Source organism: Musa acuminata, chromosome BXJ3-3 (assembly GCF_036884655.1).
Source record: "Musa acuminata AAA Group cultivar baxijiao chromosome BXJ3-3, Cavendish_Baxijiao_AAA, whole genome shotgun sequence".
NCBI classification, from domain to species: Eukaryota; Viridiplantae; Streptophyta; class Magnoliopsida; order Zingiberales; family Musaceae; genus Musa; species Musa acuminata.
In genome coordinates, this window is record NC_088351.1 from 34,436,666 (window position 1) to 34,464,129 (window position 27,464).

Below are 27,464 nucleotides of genomic sequence, written 5' to 3' on the forward strand. Positions count from 1 at the left end.
CAAATTGGAACCACTTCATTTTATGTGGCTTGTATTCTTCCAACACATTGTTCGATCGTTTCTTGTTAGCAATAACAGACATTCTTACACTAAGGCGGGACTGAGAATAGGATTCTTTATATTCTTTTAATTATTTTATTTTTTAAAAAAATAAAGTTGTTATCAAACTAATTAACATATTGATAAAGCGAGAATAATAATTAAAAATGCTTCGATCATCGTTCTCCCATATCTTACCCAATATGTCTTATGTAAAGAATGACACGTATGACGATCGATAGTCGTCCAGTAAATTTCTATCGTGATCGTTCTGAAAACAAGTTTTGCGGATTGGGCTCAAGTATAAGTCAGATCATTGGACTTTATACTTCGTCATCCCATGACAATGGATGCGGTTGACACAAATATCTGAAGCAACCTTAATAGTATTTATGTTGATTAAGAAAAAAAAAACGTATTTGTACCAATTAAAACTTTAATTTGTATACTCTAAATTACGAATTGATCCATAAGTTTAGAAGTTTTATATTTATATAGATTAAGAGGGATGAATACCAAAATATAGATTAACTTATAAATATATATAATGTAAAATCTCATTTGATATATTTTTAAATAAGATATTATTATTGATTAAAAATAACCTCTTTAAACCAATAAAAGAAAAAGTACAAATAAGGACTAATAGAAGATGCATAAGAACATGGATTATCGTTGGATAACACCTATATGCTCTCAGTAGGTTGAGGATCGTTTTCGATTGCGGTCTCGTCCTCTTTTATTATTGAAACATCTTACCTAAGGTTTTGGATTTTACGCATTAAGGCTTTGGGGTTTCTTATATCAGATGGATGAAGCTTTGATGCAATGTTCTTAGTTCTTTGTAATGAAACTTGGATCATTAGAGTATCTAAAGTCAATTAGAAACTATCCTTAGTTCTTTGTCGCTGCAGTCTTCTACTGTACTAATTGGTTAGGGACTATCATAATCCTAGTTATATCAGAATTGAGTTTGAGCTAACTTGGAATACTTTAGATGGGTGGGACAAAGTCCTTGTTAGATTCTTGGCCAATTCTAATGCATCTAGGTCTTTGAGTTGATTTGAATCTAATCTTTGAATTTAAATTTTCGTTTGAAATTATTAGAATTGAATTGGAGTTCCATTGAAACTCTAGTTCAACCAAATTAAAGTTTGACTAAACTCTACTTGATTTTGTTTGTCTATATGATAGCATATAGTATTTTGATTAATTTATCATAATTATTCATTCGGAGGAAGTAAAAAAGAAATTAATAAATTCTATGAAAAATAACTAATACTTCATCATTGTAATTTTAATCATCATTATTATTGTTATTCAAGGAAAAATCTAAGTAAACACTCTTACTTCTCTAAAAAAAAAGTGTTAACTATTAGTATCGTAACATAACTCACGATGATGACGACTAGGGGCAAAGCGGATATAACGCAATGTGTGCGTGTCTCTCGTGTGATTATGATTTCGATAATGAATTACGTTGATAAAAAGGAGTAAGATATTATTTGAAAAAAATAAAAATATTTGATAAAATAGAAAAAAAATTATATAAAAAAAATGTTTCGATACTAAAGAAAAGTGTGACTTATTTATCTTTGAGCGTGTTTGGAAAACTAAATCCAAAGAACCAAATACAGTCCTAATTCCACACCGTCAACATTTGCTAATTATGGCTATTAGGTTCTTATCAATAAGCAAAAAAAATTGATTTTTCGTTTTGCATGGTAATTAAATAAAAAAATTTCGGGCAAATCACCAGAATATATATATATATATATATATATATAAGGAAAAGCATTAAAAAAAGGTTTCTCTCGATATCTCTCACTCTTTCTCCAAGCGGAGGCAGAAGAAATAAAGAGCTTCTCATCGTCGGCCTTCGGCGCCCCCAAATCCTTCACAGGAACCCTGGTCAACGCCGCGATCGATCCTTTTTGCCGTAATCTCCAATCCGGTGGGTGCCGATCGATCTCTCCCACGTCCCAAGCCTATCGACCGACCCGAATCCCTCTCATCTCTCTTCCCCAATTGTTTTCGCCTCCTTCGATCTGTCCTCTTTCACGGGAACCCTTCAATTGATTTGATTACCTTCTGGTTCCTTGCATGCGTGCAAGGATTATGTCAGTTCCTGCTCCGAGTCTTGTCTTTGTCTGTTTGTGTAGGAATTAGGCGTCTTTCTTTGTTTTGATGCCGTTTTGTTTTATTGGCGCGTGTTGGGTTTTCTCTTATTCTTGTTGTCTGATGAATTCGACTTTGTTTGATGCAGGAAAATAAAAATATAATCTTTATTCCTCAAATTGGTAAGGTTTGAGCCCCCGCTACCACTTCTCTTCATTTGGTATATTTGTAGATTTGATTACATGAAACTTCTTCTTCGTATCCCGTAATTTGGTTCTGCATTCGTTAGTTATAGACAGAGATTAATCGAGGAGGAATTCGTAGTTGGAATGGCGACAGTGGTTGCTGGTGATAGTAGTTCTCTGAATCCATCTTTTGCTATCCAAGAAGCAGGAAGCAGGAACAAGAGAAAATTCCATGCTGATCTGCCGCTGGTGGACTCAAATGCGCTAGCCGATGCATTGCAAACAGAGTTGCCGAATTTTGATTTGTTCCCCGCAGAGCAAACCTCCGAGATTCCCAGCCTCGAACACCATGAGGGCGAGTGTGATATGTGTAGGACTCATATGTTTGGGTTCAAAGAGGGACCAGAGTTGGATGAATTCCAAGATGTTGATTGGAGTTGCCTCACAGAATCCCAGCTTGAGGAAATCTTGCTTGATAACTTGGATGTGGTCTTTATGACCGCAATTAAGATGATAACTTCTCATGGGTACACTAAGGAAGTTGCAACGAGTGCTGTATTGAGCTCAGGGCTCTGTTATGGTTATAAGGATACCGTATCTAATGTTGTGGACAATGCATTGGCATTGCTGAGGAGAGGACAACAGGTGGATTCCTCTTCCAAAGAGAACATTTCCAAGAATTTGAAGGAGTTGGAGAAGAGGGTGTTGGCGGAGATGATTAGTGTGCTTAGAGGGGTTCGACCATTTATTAGTACAGGTGAGGCCTTATGGTGCTTACTGATGTCCGATGCTAATGTTACCCATGCTTGTGCAATGGACAGCAGTTCATCAAACGCTGTCATTAGTGATGAGTACTTGGGCACTTCTGTTGCCGCAAAGTTAGAATCAAGGTCGGAGTCCAATGACACTATTCCAGTAAGTTCTAAAAGTAATGTTCGAGGAGTCATACCTTGTTCTGATAGTGCCCAGCAATCTGAACCTGGAAAGATGATGGTGATCCCAAGTCTACCTCATGGAAAGTTCTCAGCCTCTAATGAGAATGACCTGGTTTCAAAACCTAAAGCTATGAAAGAAAGTTTGATTTCTTCATCGAACCATGTTGGAGAATCTTCTTCTTCAATAGTTTCTCGGTCTCCTCAAGAAGAGAAATCAGTTAGTGGTAAAAAGGTCCATGTAGGTTGTTCCAAAAAAGGAACTGTCCAACACAGGTCAGTACATGTTGAGAAGAGCTATCGACCACTGGGAACTAAAGCGGTTTCGAGAGCATGTAGACAAAGTGGCTCGGGTAGCTTAATCATGGATAGGAAATGCAAACAAATCTCAGATGCTACAAGCATAAGTTTGAAGAGCTCCTCATTGAAGCCAGGGGAGGCTACAGGAACTGAGAAATCATTTGCAGATGCTAACCTTAACCTTTCTTTTAGTCATGGATACTCATCTAGCCCCACAGGCGGCAGAAAAGAAGTTACCAGCAGATCAATGACACCAACTACAGACACTGAACTCTCTCTATCGCTGTCTTCAGGAAGCAGCATTGCTCTTAGTCCTACACAAGAGTCTAATGTTGATGCTGCAAATTGCAGCAGTAATGGTATGATCCATTCTGGCACAACGTTCAGAGATTGGATCCCAGAGGACAAGAAGGATGAAATGCTGCTCATATTAGTTCCCCTGATGCGTGAACTCCAGGTGCAGCTGCAAGATTGGTCTGACTGGGCCCAGGAAAAGGTGATGCAGGCTGCCCGAAGGCTGAACAAGGAGAAGGTTGAGCTCCAAATTCTGAGACAAGAAAAAGAAGAAGCAGCCTGTCTCCAGAAAGAGATGCAAACTCTAGAAGAGAATACCAGGAAGAAGCTTGCTGAGATGGAACTTGCAATATCAAAGGCAAGTGCGCAGGTTGAAAGGGCTAATGCTGCTGCCCGCAGGCTTGAATTTGAGAATACACAGCTAAGGCTTGGAATGGAAGCTGCAAAACTACATGCAGCACAATCAGAGGCAAATTGTCAAGAAGCTTCAAGAAGGGAGATGAAGACTCTTAAAATGTTCCAGTCATGGGAAAAACAGCAAATAATGTTTCAAGAGGAGCTTGCAAATGAAAAGCATCAGCTTTCTCAGCTGCAGCAGCAACTTGAACAAGTCAAGGAACTTCAAGATCAATCCGAGGTAAACTCGCGTTCACTAGTACCTCATGGATTTTTTCAAGCGTGAAGTGCATGTGATGCATAATGAGAAGTTCTTTGACCAGTGATAGGGCTTGCACAGTCATTCTCTCGAGGACATATACTTTAAGGTTTCAATTAGGATAGGCATGCCATTTAAATTCTGTATCTGTAGTTTTTTTGGCAAATGCATTTGTATCCTTGGTTGCAGCAAAAGAATAAGATGAAGTATGACTAGAGCACTATCAGGACCAGGTAAGCCAGATAAGTACCATCAAACTTGGATATGAACAGTTACATGGTAAGATTAATATCTTTGCAAAATGAATGTTGTTGAAAAGAGTCCAAACTATTATTCAGCTTGTCTTTCAATTATAGTTTCATCTGTTCTCTTGCTATACAAATTGGTCTTGCTACTACAATTGGCTATTGCCCAGGGAGATGATTGATTTTTTGTAATTAGTTTCATTGGCAATTATAAACTCATTATAATTAGAAATGTGATGTCTAGAAATGCAACACGAGGATTTGGTTTATTTGCATTTGTAATTGTCAATTGCAAGTAATTTGTATTTGGGTGGATGGCAAGAAGAGTGACGTGCAATGGGAGGGTAGCAGTGGTCAGGGTGGATGGTTAGAGAGGTGGCCAGGCAGGATTGTTAGAGAGGTGCCAATGGTTCTAATGCATGACAATAATGATTTGGTGATTGAGAAGACATTGGGAATGGTAGTTGGTGGCATTTAAGCTACAACTACCATGCAATTTGACATGCTAGTTATTAACGCTAATGGGAAGGTTTAAATTGGTACCACAAGGAGAGGTAAGGAAGACTGAAATTCTATTAGGAAAAATAAAGAGAGATTGATGGCTCTTAATTTTGTAATATGTTGTCTAAAGAAGAATTTAATGTAGCCAATCCCAAATAATTGAAAACTTAAAAGTAATTTTCCAATTTTTTACATGACTATAGGCAATCAAACAATTGATTTAGATATGCATCTCAACTGAGACTTAGAGACATATTGAAGTTGTCAAAAGGTATCTAAAAATATTAGTAGTGGAGGAAAAAAAGTTGTTGCTCTATGGCTAGACTTTGGTTGCCAAATGAGTACATTGCTTGTTAGAATTGCTCCATAGGAAGACGTGAAAATATAACGTAAAGTGGGTTGATATCCACCTTGAGTAGGACTGACCAGATACTGGAAACTGAGTGACGAACCACTAAAAGATGTATGGCACAATGAATGAGGTTCCTTCAACGTAGGGTTTTGAGAGGATCAGTATAGGCAACTCAATTTACAAGTACAGAGACGATAGTTGTGAATTGAACCCTGGCCATCAGTTTCAAAGGAGCAACTTCACCAGAGGACTGACTCATCTTGGAACAGTGTTTGCTTATTTGTATCAGTGGAAACTCGGTATATTTTATTTGAGCAGGCTTCCTAGCATGTGGGAACAAGTCGGAGCATCCTGGTAGGGTGCTTTAGGGGGGTTGTTGGGCCCTTTGGGAATATCTCAAGTAACATGGTCATGGTTCCCGGGTGAGGGAGAAGGGTTGTTATACGGTTTCTAGGAAGCTGGAGGACAAGGTCTGCTGAAAAGAAGTTGCAGCTTCATTGTCTAGACTTAGGTTAGTCAAATCACCAAATGTGGTTGTACCTTCATTTTTGCACTCTCTGGAATTTGTACTCAATTCACTGGAATTTGTGAAAATTTGCTACTTTCTTCTCATGTTTCTCTAATGATTCTTATTGTTCGTTTTATATTAAGCTGTATACTTCCTTTGCAATGCTTACTTCAATAATTGCTCCTTTAGTTATACCTCATGGTGAACTTGCAGGCTAGGTGGAGGCAAGAAGAAAAGATGAAGAATGAGGCACTTGCAGAGATCAGTGCTGAAAGAAACGAGCGGGAGCAGATTGAGACTTCAGCAAAATCACAGGAAAATGCATTAAGATTGAAAGCAGAAAATGATTTGCAAAGATGCAAAAGCGATATTCGCAGGCTTGAGCAGCAGATTGCGCAACTAAGGCAAGTCACCAACTTGTCTATTCTTGCTGCTCCGAGGTGGGGAACAGAAAGAACCTATGCGTGCCGCCTTTTGGGTGGAAGCAAGAACATCAATGCCAATATTTTGGTCGACATAGTGGACTCCCAGGATTCGGCATCTGAAGAACTACAACGTGAAAGGGAATGCGTCATGTGCTTATCCGAGGAGATGTCTGTTGTTTTCCTTCCCTGTGCCCACCAAGTTGTTTGCACCAAATGCAATGAGCTCCATGAAAAGCAGGCCATGAAAGACTGCCCTTCTTGTAGGACTCCCATTCAGCGAAGGGTTTCGGTTCGCTTGGCAGACCGTTAGCATGAATATGATCTCTGTGAAAGTTTCAGAACACCATGATTCATGATTTGGAAATAAATAAGGTATACTAAACATCACAGTGAATTCTGAGCTTTATACACACTCCTATGTTGGACTTGTAGCTCCTGATGGTGTTTCTTCTCAGTGTTCTTAATGCATCATCTTGTGGAGTCGATGAACTTTGGTCAATCTACATGGGAACATCCCGCTTTGCTTTTTCCTTGATATTGAGACATCACAGAGTTTGCAGCTTTTAGTTCTTTTCATAAAATGTTGAACACGAGGAAAATGTTTATATACATAATCCAAGTTAGAACTCTTCAGTAAGTTCTTTGAATGTTCTAATCACTTGTTAAAGAGTTCTAACTTGGACGTCTCTAATACTTGCAAGACCATAAATGCAGGTGGTGCCTGAGCGAGGGAGGAGAAACCATAGAAAAGGACACCAAGAAACGTGTGATGTCCATGACTCACTCGCCGTCCGCTCTCCCGGAACACCAAGAAAGGACACCAAGCAACACGACGCACGGCGAGTCCGCCGAGGCCGACACCGACCGACGCCCAAACCCTCACCTACCATTCTCTCACGTCCGATTGGTGCGAGTTGCATCGGAAGCACTGCCAATATATCTGTTTAATTTCATGGTATTGTCGTGCCACTCCCACCATAAATCCTCCCATCCACTATAAGACTCTTTGGGGACGTTCCCATTTCACAGGTGCGTTCTGCACGTCAATGGATTGTTCTGTAAGATTCCTTTGCTACTAAGACATCAAATCAAGGAGACCTTAAAAGAAGCAAAAGAAGGAAGAAGGGCCCTCTCAGATATACCAGTAGGTGTTGAACAGCCTCGCCACCTTCCTCCCCAAGCCAAAATGATGGCCAAAGAAGCACACACGACCCCACCGCTGAAGCAAGTGTGCATGCAATCGAGCGAAAGCTGCCACCACCAACCTTCTCCTACAAGCCTCTCTCCAATTCATTACACCCGCTGTCCCACTCCCAATCTACTAACCCTTCTTCATATGGCCTCCCCCACCATCTCCACCTGAAGTTAACGCCCACCCCACCCCACCCTCTCTCTTTCTTCCTCCTTTGCCATCTTTACTCTGCTGTGACTTGGTTGCCATGCCGAGGCTTGAGGCGGAGGTTGCAGTGTTGCTGTGTGCTGTCTTCTTCGTTCCCGCCTCCGGCATCTTGCACCCGGTGGACTACTTGGTGCTGCAGTCGCTCCGCCAGTCGCTGGCCGACCTCCCGGGCTCCGCCTTCTTCGCCAGCTGGGACTTCACCGCTGAACCCTGCGCCTTCGCCGGCGTGCTCTGCTCCCGCGACCGCGTCGTCGCCCTCTCCCTCGGCGACCCCCGCGCTGGCTCCCCGGGTCTCACTGGCCACCTGCCCTCCTCCCTCATCCGCCTCTCCGCCCTCGCTGAGCTCTCCCTTGTCCCCGGCCGCGTCGCTGGTCCCCTCCCTGCTTCCCTCCCTTCCAGCCTCCGCTTCCTCGCCCTCTCCGGTAACCTCCTCTCCGGCTCCCTGCCCCCCTCCCTCTCCGCCCTCCGCCGCCTCCGCACCCTCGACCTAAGCTCCAACCGCCTCTCCGGCTCTGTTCCCCCCGCCATCTTCCGCCTTCCGGAGCTCCGGACCCTCATCCTCGCCCACAACCGCCTCTCTGGCCCCGTCCCCGCTGTCGCCTCCGCTCCTCTCCTCCGCCTCGACCTCAGGAGCAACGCCCTCACCGGCTCCGTCCCCTTCCTGCCCCCGTCCCTCGTCTACCTCTCCCTCGCCTCTAACCGGCTCTCCGGGTGGGTGGACCGGGTGCTCCCCCGGCTCACCCGGCTCCAGTTCCTCGACCTATGCATGAACCACCTCTCCGGCCCGCTCCCGGGAGTCCTCTTCACCTTCTCCGTCTCGACTCTGCGGCTGCAGAGGAACCAGTTCTCGGGTCCGCTCCGGCCAGCCAGCCCACTGCCGGTGGAGGGGGCCACGGTCGACCTGAGCTACAACCGGCTCACGGGAAACGTACCGGCGGAGCTGGCGCCGGCTGGCCGGTTGTACCTGGACTTCAACCGTTTCACAGGGCAGTTGCCGGCAGCGCTGGTGGACCGGGTGGTGGCGGGCCGCATGCGGGTGCTCTACTTGCAGCACAACTACCTGACAGGGTTCGGGATCGGCGGCGCGGCAGCCTCCGTTCCGGCGGGCATGTCTCTGTGCTTGCAGGACAACTGCATGGTGCCGCCGGTCAACGCGGCGTGCCCGCGCAACGCCGGGCCGCAGAGGATGCGGCCGCCGGAACAGTGCGCTGCCATCAGGAACAGGGGCTGATCGAAACGGATGGTGATTCTTCCGTTAAATCCTCGTCCCGCAAAAGAAATTAATGGTAGAGTGGATCTCTTCTCCCTGTCACCGATCCATGAACACAAATGCCACGGAAGCAATCTTCAATCTGCAATCTGCGACATTGCAGCCTTGAGTGACTACTCTTGACTGTATCACTAACTTCGAAATGTATCGAAGTCAGCTTAAAAGATGCAGAGATGTTGAAAAGGTGATGACTCTGCTTTGCTTCGCAGGCACAGCTGTGAGTGGGTTGGACTGTGGGGAGGTCTACGGAGCTGCGATTTCTTTGTCAGAGAGATTCTCCATTGCAGGAGACACGTTCTTGCATCAATAATTATGATGCTACCTTGGTTCCATGATGGAGGAGAGAATCCTGTGAGCTACACATCATCAAAAGATTACTCTTTGCAGCAAAGAATTCTCCCGATGCAGTGTAAACCTCCACCATCTGCATTTATTCGCCCATAGGAACGAGGCACTGTTCTTCTCCATCGCCCCACACGTCCAAGAAAGAGAAGCCATGCATTGATGACACTGTCACGCTCAACCGTGATGGGGACTTAACATGCGATGCCGGTCTCACAAACACAAGGCTTCATTATTCGGCTCACATGGCCATGGCCTTCATATCCCCACGTACTGCTCTGCTTCTCTCACATGATGGATGATGAGGCATACTTCATTTGTGCCGCAAAATATATAATATGTAAATGACTGTCACATATATAATATATAAACATGACCAAACCTAATGAATGCACGAATTCCCGCCATTAAAATAAAAGAGAAAGAAAATAAAATAAAATACCCGCAAGGAGTTGGCAATCAAAGCGGCTCGGGCGAGAAGACGAGGCAGCGCGGGGGTAGGAGCGCTGCTATCGACAAATCTCGACCGTCCGTTTCAGCCGCGAGTACGAACAAGCAAGCGGGTTTCTTTAATCACGGGAGGATCATTTGTCTAGCTCAACGCAGGAGACACAGAAACTCACGTTCCGAAGTTGCTCTCGGTATGGGACCCGTCAGTTCGATACCGTGATTTCCTCTGAAGCCTGAACTGGAAATGATAGCGGATCCCCAAACTACTTCTGCCAACGGCCCATCTTCCCTCCTCCCCTCCTATAAACGAAGAGGCTCCGCTCGCCTTCTTCTTGCTTCTCTCAGTCTTCCTGTACCTTCCAACCCTAACCGCTCAGCCCTCACGAAGCCCTTTCAAGAACCTTGCCCTCCGATACGATGGTCAAGAAGTCCTCCACCAGCGGCGTCGCGTCATCCCCGCCGGCGGAGAAATCACCGAACTATGCAGATAACCTCAAGGCCCTCAACCGGATCCTCCTCGATGAGATGATGATGCGGCGGAAGCAAGTGAACGACCTCCACGCCCGCCTCGACCGCCTCTCCCTCGCTTCTGACCTCGAGCGCGGCGTTACCCGCCTCGTCATCTCCTCCCGCCTCGCCGAGTTCGCCGCGGAGATGGCGGCGGCGAAGGAGAAGGAGAAGGAGAACGACCTCTTGATCTCGCGCTTGAAGTTGGAGACCGCCATGGGCGATGATAATTCGATCAAGCAGGTTTTGAACGAGGCGATCTTGGATAGGAATTCGGCCCTACTGAAACTCGAGGAGACGCAGCTTCAAGTTGTGATGGCAGTGAGCACCGGTCGAGAGATAATCGCGAAGCTACGGTCGGATCTTGAAGAACGGAAGGCTCAAATCCTAGCCCTGGAAGCCGACAACGCTTCCATGGTGGAGAGGATTGGGTCGATGGAAAAAGCTCCGCGAAGCGCTAATGATCAATTGCAGTTGATTAAAGGAGAGAAGGGTGAGATCGAGAAAGATTTGGAGCGTGCGATCTTGGAGAGCGACGCGTGCAAAAGGGATCTGAACGCGATGCCGACGGCACTTCAGAAGACGGATGGGTCTCAGGTTTCAATTGATGCTTTCGATGAGAATATGGTGAAGATGCAGCATGACTTTGAGGATAAAACGAAAGGGTTTATCCTCAGCAGTGACCAGTGCAAGATGGAAGAGGTTCGGGAAGAGAGAGGTATTCTTGAGACCGAGATCGCTAATCTTCAGGGAAGGGAGTCAGAGCTTCAGGCCACTGGGCAGGAAAAGATAGCTTTGGAAGAGAAGTTGAGATTAGCAGAGGAGCCTCTCATGAAGAGCAGTGAGTCTTTGAGTTTTGTTACTGGAGAGAAGGATTACCTCAAGAAGGCTCTGGATCGTGCAATCTTGGAGAGAGACTCAAACCAGAGGAATGCTACGGTTACAGGGGAGGCAGAGAAGTTAACGATGGAGATTGACTCTTCTGGAAACGAGAAAAAGATACTGCAGCTTGACAATGAGGGGCAGATAGGTGATCATGTAAAGGAGGTTGATAGTACGGTGAACTCATTGAAAAAGATTATAGAGGAGAAGGATGCAATCGACGGATCGAGGGCCATGGAGGAGGATGAAATGGCAGATTGTCCATGTTGTTTTTCTGCGCATCAGGATTTATGCGGAGCCAACACCGAAAGCAACGCCCGGCTGCAATCTCAGAACGACCCCAGAGGCCTAGATCCTGACAAGGCGGAAGTCAATGGCCCAAGAGGGCAGCTGGAGAAGGATGATGACCACGGTGAACTCCGGGAGAAGAAGGCGTTTCCTAAGAGCCTTATGGCCGAGAACAAGGACTCGAAGAAGAATCTTTATTCACCGAGCGGACGAAGGCTGTCCCTGGATGAAAGGTCCAGAGCTCTTACTGAGAAATATGAACTGGCTTACAATCTGATAAACGGTGTCATGAAGCTCTCCTTTGCCATTGAGGACTTGGAAGAAAATGCTAATCGCAAACGACATGGCCTCGACTATGATTCGGATGAGACTACTGAGAATATTTCAAGGGAATTGGCGGTCTTCAAGATGACTTTCAGGAGGAAGATGGCGATGATCCATAACATGAGCCAGGAGCTCGAGCTCTTGCGCGATGCCGTGGCCGAGGCTAAGAACAAGGGTGGAATGCGGACTTGGCTTTACCCTGCTGCTGCTACTTTACTTGCTGCCATTTCTTTGGCCTATGCAGCCAAGCGCTGACGCCCGGTATCGGGTTATCGACTTGCCGCCTCGTGTTCACAAGACAATTGTCGTTGAAGGCTTCGATGTGCTTTGTCAGTTCTTCGAGAACAACTTTTGTAGGAACTTTTTTGTTCCGTTACACAGGTACGGAAGCTTTTTTTTTTGGGGGCGGGGGGCTGCAGCTTCTCACAATTTGAATGAATAAACTGATACTTCTGCTGTAGCTTCACACGAGATGGTGTTTACCGTGAGATTGTTCTGTTTCTTACCCAGAGAAGTCTTACTACTAAACCGAAACCAATTCGGTCCCAGTTTCGATCTGGTTTACCGTGACAATGCATCAGCCAACTTATGAAACACTAGGAACTCTCTCTCGTTGCATTTCTTTAGGCCGTGTGAGCAGGCAGCGAAGAAGCTGCAGAAAGGCATATTATCTGATGCACAGATCCATTCGTTCCTGACAGGATAAAAAATCAGCAATCGAAATGTTTCTAACATCTTATGTCTGCATGTTCATCAGAGTTAAGACTATGGTGAATATACACCATGACGGGACGAACTTTTTACAGACCAAGGCGACGAAATTCGATACACAATTTGCTTTACAAATAAAGTGAGGCCCAAACAACGGATTGTTGTCACGGATGCCCTTCATGTCTCCTCTGGCTTGTCTTCCTCTTCACGGCGGAATCGGCAGGACTGCCTGGGAACTCCCACCTGGTGACAGCATGGTCCCAGGAAGAACTGACAAGCACTGGGTAATAGGGGTGCCAGCTACAATCTCTAATGGCATCGTTGTGCCAGGCGAGTTTTGCAACGATTGCTCCAGTTACCTGAAACATTGTTTATGGTATAAACTATATTGTCAAGTTCGAAGAACAATTAACTCTAGTCGAAAGCCAGGATGTTCTAAATGTGTGGCAAAATGCAACCAGACCAAAGGGTTAAACTAATGTACACTTTGGCTTGAGCATCTGTAAACCAACATGGATTATTAGATAAGAGTAGCTGGGGATTTTACACAGCAAGATGTTTGGATTCAGATACCTCACTAACAGCCGTGAATAAAATTAAATAAAAAGATGGAAGATAAGTACACCAAGAGTGAAAGAAGTTGAGCGAGCTACATACCACATCATAGATATAAACACACTTGTCGAAGGATCCTGTATAGATGTACTTCTGACCCGTGCTGTAACAAATGGTAAAACTAGTAAGCCATGTGTATACTTCTAACGGAACAGTAGCTAACAAAAAGTTTTATATTACAAAACTTCCAATGCAAAGACAAATGCTGGAAATTTTTGGAGTACTAATCCTTGCATCTCAATGATTGTGAGTGTGTCCTGTGAGTTGATGTCAAAATCAACTGACGCTTCGGAACAATGGATAGCAGACCAACCTGTGTGTAGGGGAGAAGTAACAGCGTATCAGAGTGCGCAAGACTGAATGCCCTTTATATGTAGCTACAGACCGATCGCATGGGTGCTTCTGATTCCTTGCTTCAGCTGGGTAGTCCATCCATCTATAGTCCCAGTCATAATAAGTTCTCGGAGTTCGGCTGCATATAACAGAAAGAACAATGTCTCAACAACTGGGGATCACTACATTTGAAGCACTAGAACCATCAATGACATCCAAAAGAGTAACGTGAAATAAAACATATAAATCCAGAAGCAGACCTGATTCTTTGATTTGGAAACCAATAGTAAAGTAAATTCAACACAGTTCATATAAATTGACCAAAATATTAAATTATAAGTAAATAGTATTAATGGTATAAATTACACTGCAGAAGTATCATGCTATACTCCTTAGACATGAACCTGAGAGTTCCTATGAGCATCAACAATCTTGCATGTCATTCTTACATCAGTCCTAAATTGCCTCTTTTAGGGATAAATATGATCACTTTATAAATTTTACAGAACCACGTCAAACAATGCATGAAAGAGTCATGGAAGCACAAAATATGCATCTATCGAATATTTTGTAATTGATGCAGAAGAAATATATCAAAGCCAAGCAAGAATATGGTCTGAACCTTCAGAAAAAAGGCCTACTATCTTCTCCATTCTTGGGCATTTGATGCATAGTGTGGATCTACATCCCATTAGAACCAACAGGTAAAAAACAAGGGCCAGCAAAATCTAGCGACAACCTAAGCTAGTGCCGAAGGCAGAACCACCCATAGGACAAGCATAATAAATTTCAGATAATTTGGCATGTCTTCTAATTATGACCACGGTATAACTTTCCGATATCTCCTAATACAAATAGCGTTTCTTTCGAAGCAATGATTTAATTGGTTCTAACTACCACAAAGACAATATTTGACTAATATATAACCAGTTGCAAGATGGTCAGATAAAAGGAAAAGTTATTCATAACAGGAAGTAGCACATACGATTTAGTAGTGGAGGACATTCTCCTAATGTCCCAAAGTTTGGTAGTCTGGTCTTTACTATTTGAAATGAAGTAATGGCCATCCCCACGGCTATCTATAAATGTAATGCCTTCTAGATGACCTTCGAGAAAGCCTGCTGGATTTCCTGTTGCTGCAATGCATCGTCTGTCCCAAACCTGAGTTATATGACATCCTGATTCATGATCAACCAAGCAGATGGAAGATAAACTTCTAACAGAGGTAAGTTCATCTGATGAGATACTCATCTGAGCAAAATAGTGCTGACCAGATGGCAAAATAATTGGGCAACACATCAAACACCTAATGTGATATTTATTAAATTATCATGGAATTTTAAGGCATACTCACTAGACACTTTCAACTAGAAAAACTAATGGAAAGCCTTGCAGATTAACATTTTGTGAACAAAAGAATAGACACCAACATTGCAATCAACATTGAATAATGTTGTTCTTACTGCAGACCATATAGTTGAAGCATGGAGCTTACCTTGCAGAGATTATCATCACTACCGGAGAACATGACATGGCCAGTTTCATCAGCAAATGAAACTGTATTTACATCATCCTGAGATGACAGAGAGACAAAAAAAATATATTCCAGAAGAATCAGTAATAGAGTTCAACAATGTAAAACTTGAAATTTGGTCATTAATTGTCCAAACAAGGGATATTAATCTATTTCTTGAGGGGGAAATTAAGAGAAATGTAAATGAAAGGAATACAAAATTAGAAGAACAAATAAAAAAAATCATACGGTGTGAGCTATAATGCGCATTGCCAACTTGTTTGCCTCCAGGTCATACACATATATTGAATCATCACTGCCTCCAGCAACAAGCTCTCGACCATCGGTTGAAAATTTTATGGAAAATATATTAAAGGAGTCTCTGTCGCCATCAACAGAAAAATCCAAATGTTCATGAATTTCCTGTATGAAAAAGGAACTATCAATATCAGGTGATACTAGGAAAAGGGAATCATAGGGAAAAAGGTCAAGCATCATCTACACAAACACATGGACATTTTAACTGACATGAGAACTATCTACTGTTTTTAAGCAAAAGATGATCATAACAAGTGCCATAAGAGTATATAAGCAGCAGCAAATTATAAATACCATCAGGAAGCATATCTTAGATTACAGCATACTGCAATATGAAATTTTTGCATCTAGAGAAGTAATTAAATTTACTCATAAAATATCTCCTTGGATTAATTCATATAAAGGAGTGCAAGAATTTTCTCTGATTGAATACTTTTTCTTTTTATGGTTTGCTATTCTAAAAAATCTTTTATCTTCCTTAGTATGTCAGTTACAAGGAAACACATGCATCTTATTTTGCTGAAAAATGTCAAAATTCTAAGCATCATTTTATGACATGAGATAAGGAATAATCTAAAACTGGGTGGCGATCCATCAAGTTGCAGAATGCACACAGAATGGTCCTTTATGGCAGACCTCAACAGAAGTTAGTGTTGTTTAAAGTTATGCTATTTTGAAGAAAAAGCACTAACCGTAATGTTAGCTTGTGAGTCTGTCATCCCGGTCCGCACATTAACAATATGAACAAGTGGTGTGAGACTAGAATAAACCTGCAATGAAAAAAACAAGTTTGATTCAAATATACAAATCAATCTTACTGAAGGACATCATGCCAAAAAAGAGGAAAAAAATCAGATGATAAATAACCATTAGCTTTTAAAACAAAGTACAATAACAGAACATACAAAAATGAGGTGTCCTATGAGAAAGGTAATATAGATGTTTCTTACAAAGGATGTTCTAAATCTGGTTTCTAATATAGTCCTTGTACTTGCTGTCTAGCATACACAAGTTGGAGTTCCAAGACATTTAGACAGTTTATTTATTAACAATATTCTCAAGTCTCTTCTCCTCTTATTTTCTTAATCACAGTGCTGCTCAATGAAAGCTGAAGGAAGCCTGATCATAAACCCAAAATAAACATAAATCAGAGCTGGTTTGAACTGGTCTGACTGAAGCTATCAACCCAATCCAGCCCCATAACAGCTTGATAATAGGTATTGAAATGCAGTCAGGACTTTTAGGCATGATTAAGATTGGTCCATGTGCCAGTCAATGTTTGAACTGTTATACATCACCGATATCTGGAAGTATATAACAAGATCTAAAATGTTTGTTTCTTTAGAAAACAAAAAGGATCTACATTGAGCGAAATACTTCAATTTTTTCCACTGGGATCAGGTCTAAACTTACAAGATGCCGTTGGTCAGGTGAAAGAGCTGTATCTGTAATTGTCCATCTCAAACTCTGAGCATTTATATCTTTCTGTACTTTCCATCCATTGTCAACATTGTAAATTCTAATACGGCTCCCCTGTTCAATTAACAAACAGATGGACATAACCAGTCACTAGTCCGGAACCGCAACAGGAAAAGAATTTCTTACTAACCTCCCATTAAACGCTCAAGCAAAGCATACCTGAAATCCTGCAACAAGAAGTGAACCATCAATGGAGAATTGCGACACATATGCTTCACTGTTCATCCTGTCTATTTGACTTGGAGAATTCACAGGCAGGTACCGGCCAAGAACATGTGAGCAATCAGCTGACGAGAACCTTCCCTGTCCAGAATAATTAGCTTCCCTTGCCAATAACATTGTAGTTGTGGGGATAGGCATTCTCCGGCAGCTCCTTAGAGCCTTAAGGTTACTTGTACAGGGTCCCGATTGGAGCTTCGTAAGTTGAGATATCTCATCATCAATCGTGAAAGTCGCATCAACAGGCACTAGCGTGGAAGAAGAAGCTCTGCTCCGATTCAGCCTCCAACGTCGCATGGTGGAAAACTGCTGCGTTTCCAGGAACTTGTTATATATACCATTTGAGAAACACATGAAAAAGCAAATGCTAAGGCATGAGAGTAATCTTTATTACAGGTAAAGACAGAGAGAAGTTTGTAAACATTTTTAATCAGATTCAATTAATGATCTTCGACTATAAATTCAGAAAAATGGCATATTTATTCGCTGCATCCCTTAGCTCCTCCTTTCTACTTACTCTTCCTCTCGTCATCGGCCTCGTGAGGAGGAAGTGAAGATGGAGAGAACACTAAGGGGCACGAAGCAAACACCTACTCTTTTTTATGCCGATTCTCTAATCCCTTCAAGATAACACTCTCTCACCGTCCATTCCAACAAAAAAAGCACCTCCTTGCCTAAAAATTGGAACTTTTCTGATGACAGATAACGACGAGTTCTCCCAATCGAAAAGGAGAAAAAGAAAAAAAAAACGAAATAAAATCCGACAAGTTCTGGACGATCGAAGCAGAAACTCCAATTGAACTCAGTCGAATCGCAATAAAAATGCGTTCTGGATTACCTAATCGGATGCCGAAGTAGGGTTCCAAGCGGCGACCAAAGAGAGGGAAACCGGACACCAAGCGAGACGAGCAGAGCGACGGGGTTGGTTGATACTAGGAAGGAAAGACCACGGAGCAGATCTTAGAAGATGGACTTGTAGCAGCTGCAGCGACGGCGTACAAAATTGACGTCCGACGGATGCAGAAGCGCAAACGTATGAAGTGTATCTTGGACTTTATATTTCGTGGACAGGTTGCAGTCTGTTGATGGAATTTTATGATATGTATGCAGAGTACACTGAGTAAGGACGGATTAATCCACGACTGAAGGCGCTAAGGACGCGTGTCTTCACTTGTATGAATTAACATGATCGACGGTCAGGATCATCTGAGAGGAACGGGCATGTGAGTGATTGATAGAATTTGACGGTCAGGATCATCTGGATCGGCTTCCAAGGCACCGCGCACGCTCAGTGCTTGCCCTAACCCCCTCCGCCCGCTTATTACTTGGCGCGAACCCCCAACTCCTCCGCCCTCCGCTCCCACTCGAAGAGGCCGGCGAAGAGAGAAAGAATAGGGAAGCGATGGGGAAGGCGGCGAAGGGATCGAGGAAGGGGAAGAAGGCATGGAGGGCCAACATCAGCACCGACGACATCGACGACTACTTCGAGAAGTCCACCAAGGACGCCCTCAGCGGCCGCACCGACGCCATCGCCTCTCTTCCCAGCAACTCCCTCTTCTACTTTGACAAAAGATCCACCACCGGAACGATTCTGCTCCTTCTAGAGCTTTTCCTTCTTTAAATTCTTTTGATTCTTTGCATGCTTAGTATGCTTTGCCCATGATTGCTTCAAGATTTTAGGCTAGCATCATGACTCGCATGGATTTTCTTTATCTTCTGTCGGTCCCTTGAATCCAGTTTTGCTGGTTTCAGGGTTAGAATATATACTGATAACGACAATCTATGGTCTGTGTACGCATTCAAATTAGTCATGCTGTACGGTTGCAAGAACATATTGAAGCTAAAAGGCACGCACAACTGTGTTAAGATAAGGATTGTGAAGTTATTTGAAGAGAAACACGAGTAACTTCACTAATTAGACAATGAAGAAGAGGATTTTGTTCATATTCAGACTCAGATGCTTAACATTTAGGTTCTTTGTGGAAGCTGAAATGCTTGGAAAATTTTGCGGCAGTCGACATGTGATTCAGTGGATTTCTTTGGTGTTGGCATGATAGCAGTTATCTGAGAGCCATGAACTAAAAGTAATTTGATTTAATAGGACTGATTTGTCTGCTTAGAGGGGTGAAAGTATTTTTTTTCTTGACTCTGGTGTTTGAGAAGCAGTCCATTGTGGCACCAACATTCATTGCTATTTAAGTAACTGAAAGCAGAAAAATCTATATATTTTTTTCACTTCTCCAAGTGATTTTATTAAAGTGCTAAGTGAGAACACTGTAGGAGAGGGTTGATAGGATGATGAATCATTAGATGATCTGCAGGCCGTTTTTATGATTAAGTACTCAGATACACAAGCCAATAACAGTCTTGATAGAAGTAATGTTCCATTTTGTATGAGAAGCATAGGATACACTTTAGTACATATTCTTGCAATCTAAATGAGCAGAATTGAATTTCTTGCATTGAGTAGCTGCATTTTTCTGGGTATCATGTATTTTGTCTACTAAAGTTCTGAACACTATAGAGGTTTGTTGAAAGTTTTAGAACTGCCACAGAAATTCCTGCCAAAAGAAAGATTGAGAAGCATAAGGATAAAATTCTCCATTATGAGAGCTTGCTGCAGAAAAATCCTTTTGTGCAACCTGTTCCATCTTCTACCTTGAAAAAGTTGAAGAGGAAAAAGAAAAAAGTTGACACAGAAAAAGCTCAGACTCAAAATGCTTCCAAGGTATGCTTTCAGATTTAAGATGTTCTACCTCAAATTTCTGTCACTTATTTATTTTATGTTGTTGATGTTTCTAGGCAGAGGATACATCATCAAAGTTTTTCTCTTTAAATCTTGCAGGAGAAGCAGATGCCAAGACCAAAAAGGTGGTAGACAATTTCTTTTATCTATAGCCTAATAGTTAATTTCTGGTGTAAAGTCATCCACACCTATAGGAAAGTCTAAAGCGAGATGCTCATGGTACCACCGATACTCCTTTATTGTGCCTTTAAATATTGCTGATGCAAATTCAAGTTACATAGGGTTCTAGATGGAGCTTTTTGATTGTCTTTGTGTTGTAACTACTCACTAGATGTGGTTCCACTGTTTGTATTTTGAGTGGACTTTGTAATTGGCTTTTGGTGCATGATGCACCTTATGTGATTGTATCCCTTGCAGGCTATGATGATGGTTTGTTGCCTCAGGCCTTCTACTCTTAGAGACCTTTTCTTTTCCTCTTTGTCATTGGTTCATATAGAAATGGGCCAAATGCCAAAAGCATGGTTTTAGTCCCTGGTCAAATAGGCCTAGGTCTGAAAACTTTATCTAGATAGAATGGCTAGAAAGCCAAACAAATCAATTTTAAACTCCTAAGTGAATTGATTGAAAGGTTTCGAGCAACAAAAGATAAATCCTGAAAGAGTTTATATGTAGTCAAGCCAATTAGTCTAACTTACTGAAGTATAAATATATGCTTGTTGATTTTTGTGCTTTCTTAATGAATATTATTTATGATTTCACATTATCATTCTTGTGTAATCATTCTTTTTTACCCTTTCTAAGCTCTCCTTTTAAAATTATATGTTCGGTTTACAATAAACAATTTTGGTTTTTGAGTAGTCTTCTATTTCTTGTATGCTGTATAAGAATCTCCCTCTGTACTTAAGGCATGATTTTTTCCTTTCTTCTTCCCAAATTTCTGATCTTCCAGAAGCACAAGGCCTGTCTCATTCCTGCTGTTGAAGTGGAGCCACCTGGGTGTTCATTCAATCCTCCATTGGAGGCTCATCAAGTACTATTCTGGCTTCTACTTGTACATTTAGAATAAGTGGTCTGCTTGATTCTATTATTTAGAATCTTAGTGTGTGTACTTTACTATGCTGTCGTTAATATAGGATTCATTGGCTCAAGCTGTTGCTGATGAGATGCAAAAAATCTACAAAAAAGAGTTGGGACCTCAACCAGTGCCCATTACAGTTCCTGGTGAAGTAGTAGCAGAAGATGATGTGAGCAAGAGTATTTCCTTTTGTCTTAATGGTTATTTTGTGAGAATGAGATGTTTTGACAATATATCTAGTGATCTCATGCAATAAACTGATTATTTTTTTAATTTATTCTTTGCCCTTCTTGCTGGCATTTGAAGAGTTGAAATAATATGCAAGTTAGTCATTGAAATATTTAATTAGAACAAAGTTGCTATGTCATGCACTCATGCCACAAAAGAAAAACACTTCATTGCTGTTTTGTTAACATATAGAACCTGTAATATTCAATCTGAATGTGCAGTCTTGTCCTGTTGATTTTCTCTTTCTTGTTTTTTCTGTTCTTGAACTTTTTTTTCATTTTATACTTAATTTGTGGGTCCTATGAGTTCTTTCACAATAATTATTGCTGCTGATTACATATTTAAAAAGTAAATGTAATACTTATCTTTTATCACCTTTTTCAGAAATATTTTCTAGAGGCAGATGATGGAAATGAAAGTGAGATGGAAGAGGAAACAGACAGCATCACCAATGAGTTACCTGGACAGAGGTTTGCTTTCTCGAATCCTTTCTTTTTCTTGTAGTAAGTCATCTGTATAGAGGTTTTTCCCATTGTAGATGTAAAGTTCGGAAGTTTTAATGTATTGCAACCTATGAAGCACAGATGGACACGGGATACGACATGGACACAGTGACACATCATTTTTTAAAAAATTAGGATACGGACATGGCGAGGACACACACACACACACACACACACATATATATATATATATATATATAACCTTTTATAGTCTCTCCATTACACTTACTAATGTATCTTATTAATAAAATAAGTCCAATTTCCATAACCATTGTTGGAGCTCATTAATGTTGTAGTCATGATGCTGCTATCTCTGTGTTACTAATGAACATCTAATTTGCATGTTGGCCTTAAACCAAATGGATTTTTTGTAATGAAGAACACTGCAAGTTGCTGTTAGTCCATACAAACAACTACTAGAATAATATGTTAACAATTTAACTACTAAAAACACATTAATTTACCTACTAGAATAATCAGCAATAAAAAAACCTAGATTAGCAGTAAAAAATTCAGATTAAAAAAACATAGATTAAAAGACAAAATAAAATAGGTAAATTAATTTACCTTCGTTGGATGTCGGGCACCACTAAGGAAGATGTTTCGTTGGACGCTGGTGAAATCGTCGAGGGCTCGAGGGGTGCTCCATGCGAAGGGCGCGAGAGCGCATGACGGCAAAGGGTGGCTCAAGGCTCAGGGCTCGAGAGTGTGACAACGCGTGACAACAGAGAGGGGGGCTCGAGGTGGAGGGCAAAGGCTTCATCGGTGAGGAAGAATGGTTTGGTCGGGCCCTAAGGTATTTAACGCTAACGATTTGTTTGTAAATCCTTCCTAAATTCATGAGGAAGAAGGATTCCAGATGTTGCATGATGCCTTCGTAGTCTGGTCAGCGGTGAGGAATCCCAATGTCATGATACCTCTGCAGTTGACTTGCGATGAGGAAGCTCAAATCCAACATGCCTTGTCGTATCTAACATAATTTTTTTTTAAAATTTAAAAATGGCACTGTTGGACACATGTCCGACATGTGTCCAGCTGTGTCAGTGATGAATCCGTGTCCAAACATGTGTCCAGCTATGTCGGTGATGAATCCGTGTCCAACACGTATGTGCCCTTCAATCCAGCTTGTCCGTGCTTCAAAGATTATAGATTGCAACTGGAGGACACTTTTTAGCATACTTATAAATGTTGGTTTTGGACATGGAAAGAAGTTGAATTGCATCATTTTCATGTCTCTTTAATTTGCACAATTCATGTATTTGGATTGGATCGAGGATGTAATTGCAATTCATGATACATTTATTGTGCCTTTTACTTTTGTCATTCATTTACCTTGATAAGTTCAAGATATTTTTTTTGAAAATTTATATAATGAAGGACTATTACTTCTCACGGGGCTTATGTCTTCTTTCTACTATGTAAGCAATAAATTTTTTTCTTAAATCATTGACACCAAGTTGTATGCCAGTTGAAGATATACGTTTCTTCTAGAAACCTCTATAATCCTATTTAATATCTCATATATGGTCTTCTATCATTGGGTTACAAAATAAGATTTATGAGTTACCTTCTGTAATTTGTAAGGATTAACATTCAACTGCTGTTGCTTTAAACTGCGAGTGATCAATCAAGAACTTTTGTCCGAGTACATCAAACTAATCAACCTTGGACATGTTCCTAGATGCAATATGCTATAAAATGGGTTGTAATGAATTGGATGTTAATAAAATTATTATGAAATGAATTTATTTCCACTGTTCTATCATCTATGTTATCCCATCGACAGATGATAGCAGGGAAAAGAATCCATATAGCTGACTGCCTGACCTCACAGTTGGAAACTAAAGCAAGTTGTCATTATCTTTTGTTTTATGTATACCTTAGTGCAAGAATAGCAGCATTATCTTTTGTTTTATGTACTTATCATTTTTTTATTTTCAATCTTTCGGAAAATTTATTAACTTTTCATACACTAGTAGTACCCCATGCGGAATGTTTCCCTTGAATTATTTAACTTGTACAATTTTTCTTTCCTTCATCCATTCTCAGAAATGCCATTGCCTTTATGGATGCTAATTGAATTTGCCTTTCTCTAAATCAGCTTTATTTTTTTCTATTGGAGAAAATTGTTACTTAAATGATATATGAATTAAATCACTTTTAAGTTTCAAAATATCTTTTCCAGAAACTTTACCAAGTAAATTTATTTTCTTAAAAGTCAGTGGCTATGATGTGCTGTTCATTATCTTAACTATTTGTAGACTTTTGTGATGGTCTAAAAATTGTGGGTTTTGAAACAAAAAAAGAAAAAATTGTAGGTTTTCCTTGATGGCTGTAAAGAGTTCTTTTTACCAGATTAGTGGGTTGTTCACTTAATGTGACTACCCATACATATCAATTTTTCATACAGTTAAATTTTTTGTACTGTGTGAATGCCAAATTTTTAGTCATAGCTTTTGCATATTTTGCAATTTTATTAATCTTATATAATGAGGCATTCTGTTTTTTACAGAAAGTCAAAAACAAAGAGAGTAACTCGTGTGGAGCTAAATCGAAGAGCCAGGCGTAAGGAGCAGCTAAAAGCAGAAGCAGAAGCAAAAAAAATGGAGATTCTTTCAAAAGAAATTGATAGGTGTCTGTGGTCATACTTATTTCGCTGTGGTCATCATATGTCTTTGATGCTTAATTTAACATTTTCAGATACTTTCTGCAGTTTACCAGATATAATAAATGAAATAGCCATGGAGGATGAAGAAAAGAACAGAAGACACATGAGACGCATCATAGCTAGGCAGGAAAGATTGAAATCTGCTCCACCACGACTTGGGAAGTACAAGTAATGTCCTGAAACATATTATTCTTCTGCAATTGTGAGATTTTATTTCACTTGCATCATTAATTCATCAATAACAGAAGCCTTCATAAGAATACATGTTTGTCCTGCATGTTTCTTCTGGCTGGCAACTGGTCTTATTTTGTACAGACAAATACATTGTACTACGGGCTCTCTGGACTATTAGATTTATTTTTTTTACTGGAAAATGACTTTGTTGGTATACATAGTCCAAATTGTCTAGTTTACTTGGCCAACCAGCTTTATGGTTTAAAAAATATCACTATAAAGGTTCTTATCTGGTATCTAATATATTTGGTCACTATACGCAGAGTTGTTCATGGACAATGCTCAGCCCTCAAGCAACAGATATCTTTTCATTAATTTAGCCTGAAATATTTTATTATATCAACAAAGCTGTGCACTATTTTCTGTGTTAATTCTTGGGGCTTTGAGATTATTGTAAAATATTGACATGTAAATAGGTCCAGTGACCGCTAACTTTAGACGTATTGACATGTAAATAGATCTAGTGATTATTGTAAAATGTTGACATTGTTAGCTAATTAAAAGTGAATTGGCAACCGGAGGTATTTTGCTAATGAGAACCAGTATAAATACCCAAAGTTGTAACACCCCTGATTAGTCCCACATCGAAAGTGGGCAAGATTAAGATTGACTTATAAGGGTTTGATGAGTGTACTACTATCAACTTCAGCTTAAGCATTTTGGTCAGTGGATTAGACCAAGCGAAGTTGATAGGCTAGTTAGCCCATCAGGCTCGAGTCTTAATATTTAAATGTCACGACCCGGGTTTGATGAGCTAACTACGTCAGGCCCTTATAAGCTTAATCATACACATTGTCCATTTCCGATGTGGGACTAATGGGATGTTACAAAAGTTTTCTTTCAAAACACTCCATGTTAAAATGTCTGATAATTATCTTTTATTTGAGCTGAGATTGATCTAATTGTCTTTCATGTGCAAATTAATCTATTATCCATATTGTGTGCAGTCAATCCCGGTTGTTCAGGGTGATTTATTTATTTGTTTCTCTGCTCTTTTATAGATTTGAACCAGCTCCTCTTCAAGTTCTTCTGACACAGGAGATTTCTGGATCTCTTAGGAAGTTGAAGATACTAGTGTTTTCTCCGCAAAGTATGTTTAAATTGTTCATCACTGGATGTTCATTGTTGAATATGATGGATTCCTTTCCCTTTCGGTTTAAAGGGGTGTTGTACACTTGCGAGGGATCGCTTCAAAAGCTTGGAGAAACGGGGCTTGCTTGTTCCTCAGGCTAAATGCATCAGGTGGGATTCTCATTGTTTAGCTTTGGCCTCTTTGCTTGTTTCTTTAACAGTTGGCGAGGCATACGACAAAATCTTGTCATCTTTTCATGTGCTTGTTTTGTCGATTACTCTGCATGGATGCCACTGAAACTTGGTTCCATAAGCTGCATGCAACGTGCAATATGTATTCTGTGTCAGCTAAATCCTTGTGCTTGTTGTGTGTTTCAATCGGTACTTTTTCTTTTTTTTCTTTGTAGTCTAACAGTAGCGTATTTACTTGTGGACAGAAGGAAATAAAGACATCAAGAGTGGTCATGCGTGGACGAGGGAGCAAACTCCTTTTTGAAGCATTAATTTTGGTATTTAGTTTTCTTCTTATATGTTAATGTTTGGTTAGTCGGCTGATGTGTATCCTTATGCATCATTTTTGTGAGCTGATGGTCAAGTTTATTCCGGTTGCTACTTCATAAGCTAACTCGTCATGTCTACAAAGGAGATTAGTAATAACTTTTGTGATTTTTTTTTATTTTAATAATTTAATTATTCATATATTGAAATATATAAATAATCAATGTAGAGTGATGTCGTGGTATGTCAATCCAACATTGATCCATATCCATTGGTATGATCCAAGTCTGATATCTTTGGCAACAAACACACTCATATATTGCTAAAGATATCAATATTGGATTAGGGATTGACATACAATTACATCACTCTACTTTTATTATTTTTATATTTTTATATATCAATAATCAAATTATTAATATATATATATATATATAATAAGAGGTTGGACTCAATTGGGTTGGTGTCTAATGCTACTTATAATATGGTTTATACATCATTATTCAAAAATAAATTAATTATATATTATCTTTTGTAATTAATTATTTTTAGTATCTCAATCTATGTATTTTAAAAAATTATATTAGCATTGTTATAGTTATGAGAGTGAAACATCTAGGTTTAGTTATTTTAACATTATCGGTTTTACTAACGAAAATATAAAAATTAAGGGTAAAATAATAATTTTTAATATTTTAATTAGTGGTGGCGGATGAAGAGTGACGAGCGTTATGCGACTTCGTCCATGACGTTTGTGGCATAGAGTCATCGGTTTCAATCTCAGAATTATCATGACCCTACAATTGGCTCTTGCTCGTTCATTAGTACCCTTAATAGTGCTTCGGCATTCACCTCGATGTTGTCGTCGACCAAAGCTCTCACGATTGCCTCCACTTTGTCCACCTCCCTAATGTCCCTCGTTGCCTTGCCTTTGTAACTTTGTTACCAGGTTCATTAGCGTAGTTGCAACATTTTCCCTTGCTCTCCCCAACCACTAGATCCATTAGGATATTAACATTGTCCACCTTTTGGAATGCCTCCATGCTCTTATCCCATGCTGCTACCTAGGCAATTATTGTCCTCGTGTCCTTCACCACTAGTGTGAAGAGGGGTGGCATGGTACCCAACTCGATGAGGGCAGTGCGGTTGAGCGGGGTAGAGGGCCTTGAGCGCGTCTTTGATCGATCTAGTCAGTGCGTCGAGGCCTTAAGTAGTCCACGAGGGTAGTGATGAGAAG

At 40.8% G+C, this 27,464-nt stretch overlaps 4 protein-coding genes across 9 annotated transcripts; 3 read left to right on the forward strand and 1 right to left on the reverse strand.

Moving 5' to 3' along the window:
* The first annotated feature begins 1,853 nt into the window (after window positions 1–1,853).
* On the forward strand, window positions 1,854–7,646 carry LOC103978991 (putative E3 ubiquitin-protein ligase RF298). 5 transcript variants are annotated; one of them, XR_010495097.1, is made up of 5 exons: window positions 1,854–1,993; window positions 2,306–2,339; window positions 2,447–4,505; window positions 6,343–6,926; window positions 7,269–7,646. XR_010495097.1 is itself a non-coding variant. In XM_018823655.2 (4 exons), the coding sequence occupies exons 3-4, from the start codon at window positions 2,487–2,489 to the stop codon at window positions 6,862–6,864; spliced, it is 2,541 nt and encodes an 846-aa protein (XP_018679200.2). In that variant the 5' UTR covers window positions 1,854–1,993; window positions 2,306–2,344; window positions 2,447–2,486; the 3' UTR covers window positions 6,865–7,089. The 5 variants fall into 5 exon arrangements, 3 of the variants coding, with proteins under 3 accessions (XP_018679200.2, XP_018679199.2, XP_064999593.1); XR_001977286.2 differs by lacking the exon at window positions 7,269–7,646 and adding an exon at window positions 7,010–7,089; XM_018823655.2 differs by lacking the exon at window positions 7,269–7,646 and having other exon boundaries at window positions 2,306–2,344; window positions 6,343–7,089.
* A 57-nt stretch (window positions 7,647–7,703) lies between these two features.
* On the forward strand, window positions 7,704–9,873 carry LOC103978990 (leucine-rich repeat receptor-like protein FASCIATED EAR2). Its single transcript, XM_009394978.3, has one exon. The coding sequence runs from the start codon at window positions 7,994–7,996 to the stop codon at window positions 9,182–9,184; it is 1,191 nt and encodes a 396-aa protein (XP_009393253.2). The 5' UTR covers window positions 7,704–7,993; the 3' UTR covers window positions 9,185–9,873.
* A 2,853-nt stretch (window positions 9,874–12,726) lies between these two features.
* Window positions 12,727–18,199, reverse strand: LOC135633703 (LEC14B homolog). 2 transcript variants are annotated; one of them, XM_065143522.1, is made up of 10 exons: window positions 18,043–18,199; window positions 17,145–17,510; window positions 16,920–17,039; window positions 16,199–16,276; window positions 15,438–15,611; window positions 15,171–15,248; window positions 14,661–14,836; window positions 13,656–13,814; window positions 13,385–13,445; window positions 12,727–13,086 (listed from the first exon to the last, which is right to left on the reverse strand). In XM_065143522.1, exons 2-10 carry the CDS (start codon window positions 17,499–17,501, stop codon window positions 12,892–12,894), a joined length of 1,398 nt encoding a protein of 465 aa, XP_064999594.1. In that variant the 5' UTR covers window positions 17,502–17,510; window positions 18,043–18,199; the 3' UTR covers window positions 12,727–12,891. The 2 variants fall into 2 exon arrangements, with proteins under 2 accessions (XP_064999594.1, XP_064999596.1); XM_065143524.1 differs by having other exon boundaries at window positions 17,145–17,513; window positions 18,043–18,187.
* Window positions 18,200–18,498: 299 nt separating this feature from the next.
* LOC135633704 (ribosome biogenesis protein NOP53-like) lies at window positions 18,499–26,405 on the forward strand. Its single transcript, XM_065143525.1, has 11 exons — window positions 18,499–18,776; window positions 19,755–19,932; window positions 20,007–20,075; window positions 20,900–20,980; window positions 21,084–21,194; window positions 21,638–21,723; window positions 24,269–24,388; window positions 24,470–24,592; window positions 25,660–25,732; window positions 25,821–25,900; window positions 26,167–26,405. Exons 1-11 carry the CDS (start codon window positions 18,607–18,609, stop codon window positions 26,174–26,176), a joined length of 1,101 nt encoding a protein of 366 aa, XP_064999597.1. The 5' UTR covers window positions 18,499–18,606; the 3' UTR covers window positions 26,177–26,405.
* The last annotated feature ends 1,059 nt before the right edge of the window (window positions 26,406–27,464 follow it).

Coding starts and splice junctions, on each gene's coding strand:
- LOC103978991 (XM_018823655.2), top strand. CDS start 2,487: ATGGCGACAGTGGTTGCTGGTGATAGTAGTTCTCTGAATCCATCTTTT. Junction 4,506..6,342: donor AACTTCAAGATCAATCCGAG/GTAAACTCGCGT, acceptor GTGAACTTGCAG/GCTAGGTGGAGGCAAGAAGA.
- LOC103978990 (XM_009394978.3), top strand. CDS start 7,994: ATGCCGAGGCTTGAGGCGGAGGTTGCAGTGTTGCTGTGTGCTGTCTTC.
- LOC135633703 (XM_065143522.1), bottom strand. CDS start 17,501: ATGCGACGTTGGAGGCTGAATCGGAGCAGAGCTTCTTCTTCCACGCTA. Junction 15,249..15,437: donor TGCGCATTATAGCTCACACC/GTATGATTTTTT, acceptor CTGTCATCTCAG/GATGATGTAAATACAGTTTC. Junction 13,815..14,660: donor ATGTCCTCCACTACTAAATC/GTATGTGCTACT, acceptor TGTTATATGCAG/CCGAACTCCGAGAACTTATT.
- LOC135633704 (XM_065143525.1), top strand. CDS start 18,607: ATGGGGAAGGCGGCGAAGGGATCGAGGAAGGGGAAGAAGGCATGGAGG. Junction 20,076..20,899: donor CAGATGCCAAGACCAAAAAG/GTGGTAGACAAT, acceptor CTGATCTTCCAG/AAGCACAAGGCCTGTCTCAT. Junction 21,724..24,268: donor AATGAGTTACCTGGACAGAG/GTTTGCTTTCTC, acceptor TGTTTTTTACAG/AAAGTCAAAAACAAAGAGAG.